Raw genomic sequence first — 16339 nt, forward strand, 5'->3', positions numbered from 1 at the left:
GTGGGGGGAGAGGATGGCGTAGATGACCAGCTGTCCAGAGAGGATAAGGCGGAGGCATGGAAGGTGCTGAAACCATGCCATGCACCTTCAGTACAAGAGCTAGTAAACCGCAGCACTGTTCTTGGAGCCGGAGCCCGTGACCAGATACTGATTTTTCTTTTTTCCTGCTGACACCTGACACTTTAAGAGAGTGGGGCGCCTTGTTCGGGAGAGAGGAGACTGGGATGCACACCCGCTGTCCATCTCGAGGGATTTTCCTGGACCTCAGGCGTTCCTCCACGCGCATTTGGAGGAAACATCCCCAGGGATAAAATCCCCAGAGGGCAGCGCTGTGACTCCAGCAAGGGGTCGGAGGGGCGCTCTAGGCACAGCTGCGTCCCTAGGACAGCAGGGCTTCCATGCCCGTGGAAGCAAAGCCGCCGTTGTAACCTATGCACAGGCACACCGTTCGTGCCCACCAGGAACTTCTCCAAGCTGCCGGTGACGAGGCTGCGGCACACTGGAGACAAGGAAATGAACGTGAGCCAGTCCCCAGTGCAGTGGCGTCCTCGCTGGGTCGCGGCAGAGTCTCACCGGAAAGGCGAGGAGCCCTTTACCGCGCCTCCCCAAGAGCAAGAGGTTGGGCTCGAACCCACTGCGAGGTAGGACATACCTGAGGGAATTCAGGATCTCTTGTTTCTTGGCGTTCTCCTGTCGCCTGAAATGCAAGCACCGGAAGCCAAGCACGATATGTATCAGAGTAATTTAGAAGACTTGCTAAAAATGTGGATCGGTCGCAACCTTTTTCACTCCAAAGTTTGCAAACCGTTCAAGAATCTCCCCACCCCACCCCACCCCGCCGTTTTGGAATGCTTGGAGACATTCACAGCTGATTGCATTCATTTTGGTATTTTATTTTACTACCTTTTTTCTTACTTGTTTGATGTGTATGTGAGGTCCCTATAGCTTTGTTCTATGACTACATTGCCTGAATATTTTAAAGCTGGGATAAATCCAAAATTTAAAAAAATAATCTGGGGGCACCTGGGTGGCTCAGTGGGTTAAGCCTCTGCCTTCAGCTCAGATCGAGATCTCAGGGTCCTGGGATCTAGCCCCACATCAGACTCTCTGCTCAGCAGGGAGCCTGCTTCCTCCTCTCTCTGTCTGCCTCTCTGGCTACTTGTGATCTCTCTGTCAAATAAATGAATAAAATCTTCAAAAAAAAAATCTGCTCCTCTGTTATATTCTTGAATATTTAAAAAATACACCAAAAACCCCTCGCTAGTGGTAATTAAGGGTTTAGGCTACATCTGTATTCTATTAAAGAATAATTTCCAAATAAAATCATTATGACAGCCTTAGATGAAAGGTAGAGTGGAAGTTTTGATTATATATGTAAATAATAAAGTCTTTCCACTAATAGGGGTTTTTTTTCTCCCTAGATATTAAACTTACCATGAAGAAAAATATTATCAATACATGGTACTCTTTTGTAAACGTTCCCAATGTGATTGCTCCAGATATTGAAAGCGAAATTAGAAGGATGGAAAATGGAGTGAGCAGGTAAATCCATGTATTTCTTCAAGCATTTTTTAAAAATTATTTTTATTAACATATAATGTATTATTTGCCCCAGGGATACAGGTCTGTGAATCAGGCTTACACATTTCACAGCACTCATCATAGCACATACCCTCCCCAATGTCCATAAACCAGTCACCCTATCCCTACCCCCTCACCCCCCAGCAACCCTCTCCATGCATTTTTAATACCAGCCACCATTCTTAAATTTAACTAGGTTTAATTTCAGTTTAACTTTTGTGACCTTGATCTTTGTGATTTATTTAATTTCATCCATTTATTTATAATTTGGAACAGCATAACTTGTCTCACAAATGAACATAGATATTATTGTGGTCATTATTTAGAAGCACTTATGTCAAATATTTCCTTATTCATTGGCAAGGCCTTCTCTTATGGGATATTTCAAATCTGCAGAGAAAGCATTGCCATAGATGAATGTGAAAATAATAAAAAGTGTGAAATGCTAAATGCTTTAAAAGTATAATTTAAAGTGGTTACCCTATATTGTGCTAAGTGAAATAATTCAATCAGAGAAAGAGAATTATCATATGATTTCACTCATAGGTAGAATTTATGAAACAGAACAGGTGAACATAGGGGAAGGAAGGGAAAAATAAAATAAGGCGAAATCAGAGAGGGAGTCAAACAATAAGAGACTCTTAACTATGGGAAACAATCTGAGGGTTGCTGGAGGGGAGGTGGGTGGGGGAATGGGGTAACTGGGTGTTGGGCATGAAGGAGGGTGAGTGATATAATAAGCACTGGGTATTATATAAGACTGATGAATAACTGACCTCCACCTCTGGAACTAATAATATACTGTATGTTAATTAATTGATTTGAAATAAAATAAAATAGATACAATAAAGTGGTTACCCTATAACTGAATAGAGCATGTACAAATGTGGTTGAATTTATTTTTTGTGGGAAGAAACGTTATTGCAGGTTTGTTCATACAAATGTATTATGTGACCTAAAGCACAGATTCATGCTTTCTATTTGATAAATATTAACATTAGTCAATGCATCGAATTAAAGAAATATGGAAGACCTAGAAAGTTGTTTCTTTTTTTTTTTTTAGAGATTTTATTTATTTATTTGAAAGATTATTTGAGATCACAAGTAGGCAGAGAGGCAGGGAGAGAGAGAGGAGGAAGCAGGCTCCCCGCCGAGCAGAGAGCCCAGTGTGGGGCTGGATCCCAGGACCCTGGGATCATGACCTGAGCCAAAGGCAGAGGCTTTAGCCCACTGCACCATCCAGGCGCCCTTAGAAAGTTGTTTCTTAATTACACACATTTTACTGAATTCCATGGATCCTGAGCGTTCTCATTTCACTCTAATTCCAAAGAGTTATATGTTAGTTTCAGAGGGTAGGAGAAAGAATGAAGCCATGGTCCTCCTAATGAGAAATGTCACTCTTTCTTAATGGTTTAAAACATTGATCTAATTCATCTCTGCCTCCTGTTGGACCATAGCTTCTTTTCTGATGATGATGATGATGATGATGATGATGATGGTGACAGCGCCTCCATGTTTGAAGAATCAGAGGATGAAAACCCCCATGCAAGGGGTTCCTGTAGACATAACTCACACAGAGGGGGGCCATCACAGAGGTGAGCACGATGATCTGTTCCTCCTGATCTTTTAAACTATTATGTAGATGAAAGAAAGGTATTCTACTTCTCCACTTCGCGGGCTTGACAAATGTTGCTGCCACCTAGGCCACTTCGCAGGATCTTGGGAATAACTTGCTGCTTATCCTTTTCCTCTCTTGGGAAACTGTCACGACCTGATGATTATTGATGTCCTTGGGGGCCATCAGTCACCAACGCTCCTGCTGATCATTTTCCCCGAGCCTGTCTCTGTCCCTGAAGTACCTCATGCCACAGTCCTCTATGACTTTTCTTACCATGGATGTTATACAGATGGTGACTATTATGATTTCATTTTCCAGGGAGCAGTACCTGCCTGGTGCCCTTGCGCTTTTCAATGTTAACAACAGCAGCAATAAGGAGCAGTAAGTACATTTGCAATAGAAAACCAAAGCTGTGCTTTTAAAGAACACCATTAAGAAGGTAGGAATGTATCGGAATCTGCTGCAGAGGAGATCTTTATTAGGAAAACTCTATTTAATACAATGGCTATAGTTTTTTATTATTTTGTCATTTGGTTATTTTCTTCTGAAAAAAGTGGCTACCCATATTAAAAGCAGCATGAATGCATGTATGTATGTTTGTATGTATGTGTACGTGTTTGAATACATACAGACAGCCATTGTCTGTAGGGTCAATGCAATTGCCCCTCCTTGTGGACAAAAAGAAATGAAATATTAGTCATCCTTTCTATTCTAGGCCAATATATCCCAGGTCGAGTTCCTTAGGAGACTATCTCTGAGAGGGAGGCTTGTGTGCAAAGGTTTATTGGGAGTGCTCCTAGGAATGATTTCTAGGAGAGAGGGGAGCCGGACTGGGCAGAGGGAGAAGTTGAACTTCAGGGGATAGAGTTGCTATGGGAAGCTCTAGAGGAGGGATGACCCTTAAGAGTTGGGTCATAGTTAGGCAGTAGGACTGGGCCTTTGCACATGCTCAGTCATTGGGTGAGGGCAGCCCCTAGGTTGGGAGGCAGAGCTTTGAACCTGGTGGCCTCCATCAGCCAAGGTCAGCCAAAGGAGAGGGAGCTGTGAGCTGTCATCAACCAATACTCTTGGCCGGAGGGAATGAGTGCCAGAGTTCAGTGCACTAAGGCATCTGGACAACACACTTCTTGAACTGCTCATGTCCGATTTCCTCGTATAGAAAATTCCTCCTATGTGAGAATATACCTCCTCCAGGAGTCTTGTTCTTTTTTCCCAAGGAAGCTTATAAGAGCATGGCTAATGGGATAAACCTAGGTCCCTGACAGCTGCAGCTGGTCTTGAGGCTTTAACTGAAATTGCTTATGCCCTCCTTTCCTACACATTCTAGAATCCTGTCACCTCTGGTCAGCACTTTTGCTGGTCTAGATGATTTACTTCATGGGATGAAATGATATAGATTCTTCTCCCTAAAGGATTTGGGGCTCTGGTCACCATGCCCTTCTTGAGTTATACCTGCTGTATTTGTCCATTTACCTCTAAAACTGGGCTGGAGAACACCAAAGACACCAGAGCAGATCACCTGTGTGCCAAATATACCGCCCCCTCTCCACCAAACACACATTGTATAACAGCAACACCATCTAGTTGTGATGAAAGGAGTCAGTTAATTTTGCCAGTATGGTGACTCCTTTCTTGCCTATCGATTTTTTGGCACAAGGGGCCCAAAGTGCCTGAGGAGTAGTCGTAGCTTAATGTTTAATGGGACACTAACTGTGTTGCCTGGAAGACACGTGATCTATCTGGAAGCCTGTAGATCCACAGACCATAAAGTTGTGGGGATGAGAAGGACACACTTTCTGTGTGAGTCTCTCCTACTTAAACTCCTTTTCCCAGACCCATACATGGTTATTTCCTTTTCCGTACCAAGTAGTTGATGGTGCATTCCTTGAAGCTGTGTTATTTGAATTGACTTTACCATTATCTTCTAGGGTCACCTCTAAATAGAGCTATAGTGTAGTCACAGCCCATTTTGACTTGTATCCCGATGTCAGGCCGAGCCATTCATAGACCATGCTCCTTCAGCTCCTCCTGTAAGACCCCCACATATGGGCATGATAGAGAGCTGAGGGATAGGCACTGATACAACAGTGGTAGAGCACATGGTGGGGGGAGGGTACTGTGCCCCATGCTTGATCCCAGATATTCCACTTCATCATGGGATGGATTACTGCACAACCTTATAACCTGCTAATTCTGGCAGAATCCAGCTCATGGCCAATAGTCATTTTCTGTCCCATGGTTACTTAATCTTCTTTCCAGGCCTTATTAACATGATGCTGTTGATAGGGTAGATCAAGGTGACATTCTGAGGAATGTCCAGATGGTCCAGATCCCTCTAGGCTGTGTCATGACATTGAGCCAGAGAGACAACATAGCCCTGGGAAAGACTATAACCATGTGCTGCTTTCCATCTTGTAACTATTTCTGCTCCTCTTCCCTGATCGTGATAAAAAAAATCACACACTCACCGTGACTGACCCAGAACATTGGGTATATGGCCTAGATTGTACGAGAGCATTGTTTTTCACATTTGCCAAGGCAGCTGCAGCTGGGGCTACTCTGTGGTTGATTTTGCAGTCGTCTACGGCCAGCTGCTAGTATCCATGTGGTTTTTGTAGGGACCAGACATTGAATGAAATGGTGGTGAGAGGGAACCACCAGCCCTGCCTGCATGAGGTCTTTAAGAATTGCATTTTCTTTCCTGTCCAGGATGCAATATGGTTTTCAGCCAGCAGGTGGGGGGCAGCTGGAGGGCTTCTACTTGTCCCCACCCCTCCACTTCCATTATAGTCACTCTTCCTCTACAAGCCAAGGGGCTTGTAGGGATGAGGGTTCTACCAATGTCCAAACATATACATTCCACTTTTACACTGAGGAACTGGAGAAATGACCACAGCGGGGGTCTTTAGACCCAGTGGAAGCCCCATAAGTCATATATTGTCAGTGATTTCATTCTTTTTTTTTTTTTAAGATTTTATTTATTTATTTGACATAGAGAAATCACAAGAGAGGCAGGCAGAGAGAGAGGAAGGGAAGCAGGCTCCCTGCTGAGCAGAGAGCATGATATGGGACTCGATCCCAGGACCCTGAGATCATGACCTGAGCTGAAGGCAGCGGCTTAACCCACTGAGCCACCCAGGCGCCCAGTGATTTCATTCTTCAGTTAGTGACTTCTGAGCTGGCTCAGGTTTAGAAACTATGAGGTTGTGACTTTTTATTGGGTTAAGTTGCTCTCAATCTCCTGATTATCCATTCCTGATCTGTTTTGACTGTGTATGTTAAACAGCACCCTGACAAGCCAAAAGGATGTGCATCTCTCTAGGAATAGATTCCATTAACCTCTTCCATAGCTCTCTGTGGGATAAGTTCCCTGCCTACCCATGCTCCCCTTAATGTTAATTACAGGTATTGGACTCATCTCTCTTCTGATGAGTAAACACTGCCACCAATCGCTTATTCCCAGGTTCTGGCATCCCTATTGCTCTCAGGGAACCCAGTTCTGTACCCAGTTCAGCATCTCCCACTCTCAGCCCTAGCCCTGGCTTCCAGAGGACAGTCCCACTGAGTTTCTCATCGGTGCTGGTGCCTGTCCCACCAGCATATTCCTTATCATTTTTGTGTCCTCTGAGCCCTCTGAGGGACCGTAGTCAGCTGGTGGACTGTCTTTCTTATCTGGGATGTCTACTTAAGCATATCACTTCTCTGAGTTTTTCTCGTACCTTCCTCTACCCTCTGCCATGGCCGTTTGTAATTTTATTGCACTTAGCATGAGCCGTCCCCTTTTCTGAGGTTCTGGGAGCCATCCAAGCAGTGTGTCAGCACCATTTCTTAGGATCTGTGCTAGGGTGTTAAAACCTGTATCACAAGGGTGTGCTCTCATAGCAACAAATTCTCCCTTATCCAGTTCTATGTTTGTTCCCCTTTGTACATGACGAGCTTAGGTGCCAAGCCCCACCTCCTTGTCCATTCTGTTTCCTGTTTCTCCTCAATAGCAGCATTCCATTTCTGCTGGGCTAGTCATATACAGACTAAATACATTTGTACATTTGCACCTAAAAATTTTCTTCTCATTAACATCCCCATGCTTCTTCTCAACTTCTCCAACTCTTAACCCATACTTTGAGGCCTAGATCTAGCTCCCTCCCTGTAACTACCTCTCTGACTACCTTCCTGGTTGTGAGATGCCTGTTCATTCATGTCTGAGTAATAAACTTTCCCAAGACATCTGAGCCAACGATGGCAACCTATTTTTGACCTTAGATCTGCCTGCCTCCAGGTTTCATCCTTCAGCTGATAGGAAGAAAGCCAAACTGTAGGAAGAGGCCTCTAATCACATATTCTCCACTCCAGAAGAAATTGCATATAGAAAAAGGCGATCTCAAATCCAGTGAATGATTCTAAGAATTAAGGTTCTAGTGTGTGGAGCTTTCTGACTACTCATGAAAAATTGCCATAGTTAGGATTATCCCTCTAAAGAAAATTGATGGCATTTTCTTGAAATTTCTCAAAGCTCTTACTCAATAATAAATAATAATAAATTATTGTATATTATTATATATAATACATATAATAAATTATTATAAGTGATATCAAGAAGTGTAAACTTTAAATAATAATTGTTCTGGAGACCTTGAAATTGCACCCAAGGGAGCTGTTGTTTCCTAAATTTCCCTTGTTGGATTTATGACTTTATCCACTTCCATTTCCTTCAATTTTGTGTGTTTGTGTGTGTGTGTGTGTGTGTGTGTGTGTTTTATCATTGGATGCATCCCCATTTTTGTAGAACTCTCCAGCAGAAAACCAAATTTCTGGTCTCTGAGCATGGGTTTCTGAATTCAAGGCTCAATAGAGAGGAAAGTAAATAAGAATGGAAGTCAGAATGTAATTTGATGATGTGACTTAGACATTTTTTTTTTAGAGAGCCAAAAGAGAAAAAGAAAAAGAAAAAAGAAAAGAAGAGGTAAGTTAGACTTTGGCATGAGTGATCCCAGGTTTTTGGGCCCATAACATTTTTGTATCTTATTACTAACTACATCTCTCACTTTTTAGCAAATCAGATGATAAAAATGAAAACAAAAAGGACTCAGAGAAGAAAATGAAGAAAACAAAGGAAAAAGAGAAGAAAAAGAAAGAAGAAACAGACAAAGATAAGAAAGAAGAGTAAGTGGCATTGAAATTAGGAACAAATTTATAATGAATTTTGAATGCAGGGTAATTTCCTGAAAGTTTATAGTTATGAAGCCTTGAGTAAAAGACTACATATGTTGTTATAAAATATGAATCATTTTTTTAAAATTTCCTTAAAATGAGCAGTGGTAGCTTTATTCTTAGTTTTCTCATCAAAAATTTTCAATGCTATGGTTAATAGCATTGCTATGGTTAATTCTCTTTCTGAAGCTCTGGTGAAGATTACCATTGAGAGACATTTAGGTTTCAAGAAAATTATGTTCCTAGGGTCTTAACATTAATTTTTTAAGTTGAAATAAAAATTATAGTAATTTTATTAACATTTTTGAGTCATAAATACTGCATGGCAAATAATCCAAAAGTAAGCAAATTTCCTTGCAAAAGCCATGCTTAATTTTGAGAGCAGTCCAAATGCTTATCAGCACCAGCCATTTGAAAGACCCCCCCTTTTTTTAAGATTGTACTTATTTATTTGACGGGGGGGGGGGGGTAAAAGCAAACACAATCAGGGGAGCAGAAGAGGGAGAGGAGGAAGCAGGCTCTCCACTGAGCGGGGAACCTGATGTGGTCCTCGAGCCCAGGACCCTGGGATCATGACCTGAGCTGAAGGCAGACGATTACTCGAATGAACCACCCAGGTGCCCCTGAAAGATCCTTTTTAAACAAACATTTGAGCGTTAGAATTTCACGAGGGTAAGGCTGAGTGATATTTTCAGTTGTCTTTTTACTTTTTACTAAAGGGAGTTTTTTGTTTTGTTTTGTTTTTTTGCTGATCCAAGTGAAAGATGTTTTTATTTTATTTTTTTAATTTAATTTTTTTCAGGGTTCCAAGATTCATTGTTTATGCACCACACACCCAGTGCTCCATGCAATATGTGCCTTCCTTAACACCCACGAGGCTCACCTAACCCTCTACCCCACTACTCTTCAAAACCCTCAACTTGTTTCTCAGAGTCCTCAGTCTCTCTCATGATTCGTCTCCCCCTCCGATTTCCCCCAATTCACTTTTCTTTTCCTTCTCCCAATGTCCTCCATGTTATTTCTTATGCTTAACAAGTAAGTGAAACCATATGATAATTGACTCTCTGCTTGACTTATTTCATTCAGCATAAGGTCCTCCAGTCCGGTCCATGTTGATACAAAAGTTGGGTATTCATCCTTTCTGATGGAGGCATAATACTCCATAGTATTATATGGACCACATCTTCTTTATCCATTCGTCCGTTGAAGGGCATCTTGGCTCTTTCCACTGTTTGGCGATTGTGGCCATTACTGCTATGAACATTGGGTACAGATGGTCCTTCTTTTCACTACATCTTTATCTTTGGGGTTTTCTAAACTTAAAAAAAAAAAACCTCTTTACCAGATAATATTCACTTATTTTTACCTGCTGGAAAGCTGTTAAAGCTTTTACAAAAGGGAAAAATCCTTAATAATATGGGCTTGGGGTGCCTGGCTAGGTCAGTCAGTAAAACATGTGACTTTTGATCTTGGGATTGTAAGTTCAAGCCCCATGTTGGGTGTAGAGACTACTTAAAAAGAAATCTTTTAAAAAGCCCTAAAAAAACCTCACCACCACCACCACCAACAACCCCCCCGCCACACCACCAAAACCCAATGTAGGTTGACACTAGAAAATTTAAAAAATTTTCCATTTGACCATATATTTCCTTTCTCTCTCCCTCCCTCCTTTTTTTCCTTCCTTCCTTCCTGCCTTCTTGCTTTCCCTCTACCCTCTATTGCCTCTTCATCCTTCAACAGATGCTTATCAACAAGGACTTTTTATTAGATTGTGTTACATTCTTCTTTCCATACAAGAGAGAAAGAAGCCATGAGTTCCCTTTCACAGCAGAATTCCTGATTGCTTTGTTTCCTGGTAGGGGGAGGGGCAATGCCCCATTCTCTCACCACCCATAACCTACCAAAGAGGTCTATGGCATACCCAGAGTTTAACATGATCTGTGCCACCATTTCTTCTCAGTATCTGGATTGATAGTAATGTCTGCAGCATCACAATACAACAAGGACGTTTAAAAAAATCTCATGCAAGCCTTAATGTAAGACTAGTAATTTAACTATCTATCCAGTCCTCACTAAGCAATTTCTTATGTCTATCACGCTCATGTCAAGCTAGTTTTCTCCCTGCAGAGTGAGTTTCTCCAACTTACTTCTGTTTCACGAATTATGGGTGATGGATATAACCATATGTGATATAAAAAAGGCCTTGTTTCTTAGTAATCTCCCATTTTCTAATTGCTGCTAGGAAGAAGAAAGAAGTCTTGGTTATTGATCCCTCAGGAACCATGTATTACAACTGGCTGTTCTGCATCTCTTTACCTGTTATGTACAACTGGACTATGGTTATTGCAAGGTATCTATATATTTTTGTGGATCTCGACCTGCTTCTGGTTTCTAAGTTACCTGACTTAACAGTTTGGTCAAGGGCTTTTGGGGACGTACCTCTTTTCTCCACCACAGGTTGTAAAGAGAGGTTATGTTATTCTCAATGTGTTTTCCTAAGATCAGGAGTAGGTGCTTTGCTTCTCAATATACTTAGAAATCCAGTACTGGACTGGGAGTGAGAGGACCTTTTTAAACTTTTGAGTGCTGAACTGTGTCATTAGAATTTTGGTAGAAATTTAGTTATTTTATTTATGTACTTTTCGGACTATAAGAAAAACATGTTGCCAAGAGTGGAAAAAGATCAAAGACCTAGGTTGTCTTAGAGCAAGATGTGTTTCCCAAGCGATTTTTCTATTGTTTTCTGTCTTTTAGACAGTAAGCATCTTGGCCATCCAGAACCAAGCACAATTCCTTGAAGCATTTTAAGGACAGATCGTAAGAACCTGGTCATCGATGTGTGGGACCCATTGTATTTTGACATTAGCTTGAGACTATTTATTCTTTTATTTTTTTTTATTTTTTAAAGATTTTTATTTATTTATTTGACAGATAGAAATCACAAGTAGGGAGAGAGGCAGGCAGAGACAGAGAGAGGAGGAAGCAGGCTCCCTGCCAAGCAGAGAGCCCGATGCGGGGCTCGATCCCAGGACCCTGGGATCATGACCTGAGCGAAAGGCAGAGGCTTTAACCCACTGAGCCACCCAGGCGCCCCGAGACTATTTATTCTTATTTGATGTCTTCACAATGTGAACTAGTATAATGGAAAGAATGTTGGAATTCAGAAGCAGGAGAAAACCAAATCCTCTGCCATTATTCAGAAAAGCCATGGTTAATTAAATGGGCCTAAGGCCCCTCTTAGTCTTAGTGCATCATATCTCTCATCATGATAAAAATTATACAGAGAGGACGTTTACTTAAACTTGCCCCCATTTCATTTTAATCACACAAGTTTTTCTTTTACAGAGCATGCTTTGAGGAACTTCAGTCTGATTACCTAGCATACTGGATTATTTTAGATTACATATCTGATGTAATCTATCTTCTTGATATGTTTGTACGAATAAGGACGGGTAAATATGTTCAGCTTTGGATATTTTGTAATTTTGTGCTTTTATCTCTATGGTATGATTTGAAATTTTGTAATTCAAGTATTCTTTGAAATAAACTCACAAAACTCTATTTTAGAGGAAAAGGCACTGTTGAAAGTAAGAGTACCATATACCTACCCACAAACTTAGGTCACTACAACCGATTCACTTAATTAAGCAACGTTTGAATGTGGATTGGTGGCTTTCCCCCATTAACTTGTTCATTGGGTTAGAGCCATGGGAGAAGAATAAAGAGAAGAGAAATGTTCTGCCAGCCCTGTGGGGAAAAGGTAATTGCTCCCTAACAGAGAGATACTATGAAGACGCATGCGGAGGGCTGTCATTGTGCCCAACAGAGCTGTACTAGAATTTTTTTTTAAACATAGATTCTTTTTTTTTTTAAGATTTTATTATTTATTTGACAGAGAGAGATCACAAGTAGGCAGAGAGGCAAGCAGAGAGAGAGGGGGAAGCAGGCTCCCCGCTAAGCAGAGAGCCCGATGCGGAACTCGATCCCAGGACCCTGAGATCATGACCTGAGCTGAAGGCAGAGGCTTAACCCACTGAGCCACGCAGGGACCCCTGTATTAGAATTTTTGTAATAGTACACAAATCCTTAATTCAAATTTGTGGTCATGGTGGGCGTCGTTGACTAGGGAGCAGGGTCTGACAACTTCCCCTTAAGTATTCTTGTTAAGTAGGTTTAACTTACTGTTTCTACGCTGTGCTCTGTGTTCAAAGGTGACCGCTGCGCAGAGAATAGCATTTAAGAATCATTCTAGGGGCGCCTGGGTGGCTCAGTGGGTTGAGCCTCTGCCTTCAGCTCAGGTCACGATCTCAGGGTCCTGGGACTGATCCCCACATCAGGCTCTCTGCTCAGCAGGTAACCTGCTTTCCTCCTCTGTCTGCCTGCCTCTCTGCCTACTTGCGATCTCTCCTGTCAAATACATAAATAAAATCTTAAAAAAAAAAAGAATAATTCTATAAGACAGGGACATGCTCCAAATGTTAACGTCCTACTCGCAGCTCCGGTAGCCGGTATAGGAAGAGGAACAAATTCTTTCCCGGGTGAAATGTATCAGAATGCTGACACTCAAGGCCCACTGCAGCACCACGGGAGAAGGAAAGATCCCAGATGACCAAGGAAGCCGGGGGGGGGGGGGGGGACAAAAAGGAGAGAGAAAACAAACCTCTGAAGGACGCTTATTCTTCACAGTGAAGGGAAAGACAAGAACACTCATAATGGGCAGCAAGGCAGGTGCCTAAACGTCAAGGGTTGGGCTGGGATTCTGACCAGAGAGTAGCATGAGGCGTTAGGCACAGCGTGAAGGTGTTTGGAAAAATTTCCAAGAACGCTGTTTGTAAAAGGAATGGCTTGAGCTGGGTAGAGATACTGGCCTGGAGCGATCTGTGTACTTTCAACGTACATATGCGTCACATACAAGCTTTCACTTTTACACTTACAAAGTTTTATTTTTTATTTCTTCAAAAGATCATTTTCCATAGCTATATGTTGATCAGTACCCATATCTTATCACATTGTTCAAAGCATGTTTATTGGAAATGAACTCTTTTTTTAAAATATTTATTTATTTATTTGTTTGTTTATTTTAGAGAGCTTGAGAGAGTAAGTAGGGGAAGGGTAGTTGGAGAGAATCTTCAGTTTGCGCTGAGCACAGAACCCAGTGCAGGACTCAGTGAGGGGCTCGAACTCATGACGCACGAGATCATGACCCATGAGATCATGGCATGGGCCGAAACCAAGAGTCGGATGCTTAACCGACTAAGCCACCCAGGCACCTCTATTGGAAATGAACTCTTGTTTTCGACTCAGTGGGTTATTTTAGAAATATTCATAATGGCATAAAAATGAAAAAAAAACCATTAAATTGTTGTGGGTTTTTTTTTCTTCTATTTTAGGTTATTTAGAACAAGGGCTGCTGGTGAAGGAAGAGACTAAGCTCATAGAGAAATATAAATCCACCTTGCAATTTAAACTTGATTTTCTGTCAGTGATACCCACTGATCTGCTGTTTTTTAAGCTGGGGTGGAACTATCCAGAAATTAGATTAAACAGACTGTTAAGGATCTCTCGAATGTTTGAGTTCTTCCAGAGAACAGAAACCAGAACCAACTACCCCAACATCTTCAGGATTTCCAACCTTGTTATGTATATTGTCATCATTATCCACTGGAATGCATGCGTGTACTTCTCTATCTCCAAAGCTGTCGGATTTGGAAATGATACATGGGTGTATCCTGATGTTAATGATCCTGAATTTGGCCGTTTGGCTAGAAAATATGTATACAGCCTTTACTGGTCTACACTGACTTTGACTACGATTGGTGAAACACCACCCCCTGTGAGGGATTCCGAGTATGTCTTTGTGGTGGTTGATTTCCTAATCGGCGTGTTAATTTTTGCTACCATCGTTGGTAACATAGGTTCTATGATTTCCAACATGAATGCTGCCAGAGCAGAATTTCAAGCAAGAATCGATGCAATCAAGCAGTATATGCATTTTCGAAATGTAAGCAAAGATATGGAAAAGAGAGTTATCAAATGGTTTGACTACCTGTGGTCCAACAAAAAAACAGTCGATGAGAAGGAAGTCTTGAAGTATCTCCCCGATAAGCTGAGAGCAGAGATTGCCATCAACGTTCACTTAGACACTTTAAAAAAGGTGCGTATTTTTGCGGACTGTGAGGCTGGGCTTTTGGTGGAGTTGGTCTTGAAACTGCAACCCCAAGTCTACAGTCCCGGAGATTACATTTGCAAGAAAGGGGATATTGGACGGGAGATGTACATCATCAAGGAAGGCAGACTCGCTGTGGTGGCCGATGACGGAGTCACTCAGTTTGTGGTACTGAGTGACGGCAGCTACTTTGGTGAGATCAGTATCCTTAACATTAAAGGCAGCAAAGCTGGCAATCGAAGAACAGCCAATATTAAAAGTATCGGCTACTCAGATCTGTTCTGTCTCTCCAAAGACGACCTCATGGAAGCTCTCACTGAGTACCCAGATGCCAAAACTATGCTAGAAGAGAAGGGAAAGCAAATTTTGATGAAAGATGGTCTACTGGATATAAATATTGCAAACGCTGGAAGTGATCCCAAAGATCTTGAAGAGAAGGTCACCCGAATGGAGGGGTCGGTAGACCTCTTGCAAACGAGGTTTGCTCGGATCCTGGCTGAGTATGAGTCAATGCAGCAGAAACTGAAGCAAAGACTAACCAAAGTTGAGAGATTTTTGAAGCCACTCATTGACACAGAATTTTCAGCTCTTGAAGGATCTGGAGTTGAAAGCGGGCTCCTGGACTCCACGCAGGACTGAAAAACTGGTCACTAACAAGGACGTGTCTCATGATCCTTTCGGGGATGGGATTAAGCAACTCTAAATTGGAAGAAGAAGAAGGTGCAGCTGGGAAGTTCTTCCGTAAGGGGAATGTGCTCAGGCGGAGGGAACAAGGCCCACACACTCCCTTGTGAGGTAGTGGGATTAAAGGATTGCTGTCTTTAGGATTTTTCAGAATGGATAACGTGCAAAGATAGAGAAGGATTAACTTGTCAGTATCTGTGTCTTCTGATTTTTTTCATGTATGCTCCTTTTATGTAAATATTCTTTATAAAAGTGAACAAGTACCCCTCACTTTCAGGCAGTTTACACTGTGGAGGAACAGCTGGGAATTCCCAGGGACATTGTGTCCCGGATACCATGTTAAAAAGAATTAGAATGCAATAAACTAAAGTAAGTCACAAAACTGGAGTGAATATTGTTTATTTGATAATTTAGTAGGGAGTTTAGGATCTGTTAGAGCTTTCTAGGGTCTTTTAATCTCCTTTAGAGTCATTTTAAGGACATTAATCCTTGTAGTCTAGGACTTAGGAAGGGTGGTGAAGAGAGAAGTTCTCACGATAAAAGTGTGACAAATCAGACTTTGCATATCTATGCTTATCTATAAATATGTAACATTAAAATCATAAAATGGGGCACCTGGGTGGCTCAGTGGGTTAAAGCCTCTGCCTTCAGCTCAGGTCATGATCCCAGGTCAAGCTCCCAGGGTCCTGGGATGGAGGCCCGCATTGGGCTCTCTGCTCAGCAGGGAGCCTTTCTTCCCCTTCTCTCTCTGCCTGCCTCTCTGCCTACTTGTGATCTCTGTCTGTCAAATAAATAAATAAAATATTTTAAAAAATATTTAAAAAATCATAAAATGTAGGAATCTTTTATAACGATTTTTTTCTTTCAAGATTTTATTTAAATTCAAGTTAGTTAACATATATGGTAGTAGTAGTTTCAGGGGTAGAATTTAGTGATTCATCACTTGCATATATCATCACCCTGTGCTCATTACAACAAGTGCCCTCCTTAATGCCCATCACTATTTACCCCAACCTCCCACCCACCACCCCTACAGCAACCCTCAGTTTGTACTTTTATGATAATTTTTCAGATTCTCTGAT

General features: G+C 41.8%; 1 protein-coding gene across 1 annotated transcript; it reads left to right on the plus strand.

Moving 5' to 3' along the window:
* The first annotated feature begins 395 nt into the window (after positions 1–395).
* CNGA1 (cyclic nucleotide gated channel subunit alpha 1) lies at positions 396–15557 on the plus strand. The gene is made up of 9 exons (XM_045997482.1): positions 396–886; positions 1422–1542; positions 3039–3176; positions 3518–3580; positions 8118–8159; positions 8249–8359; positions 10650–10757; positions 11753–11859; positions 13798–15557. The coding sequence occupies exons 1-9, from the start codon at positions 703–705 to the stop codon at positions 15210–15212; spliced, it is 2289 nt and encodes a 762-aa protein (XP_045853438.1). The 5' UTR covers positions 396–702; the 3' UTR covers positions 15213–15557.
* Positions 15558–16339: the final 782 nt, after the last annotated feature.

This window comes from Meles meles, chromosome 2 (assembly GCF_922984935.1).
Source record: "Meles meles chromosome 2, mMelMel3.1 paternal haplotype, whole genome shotgun sequence".
NCBI lineage: Eukaryota > Metazoa > Chordata > Mammalia > Carnivora > Mustelidae > Meles > Meles meles.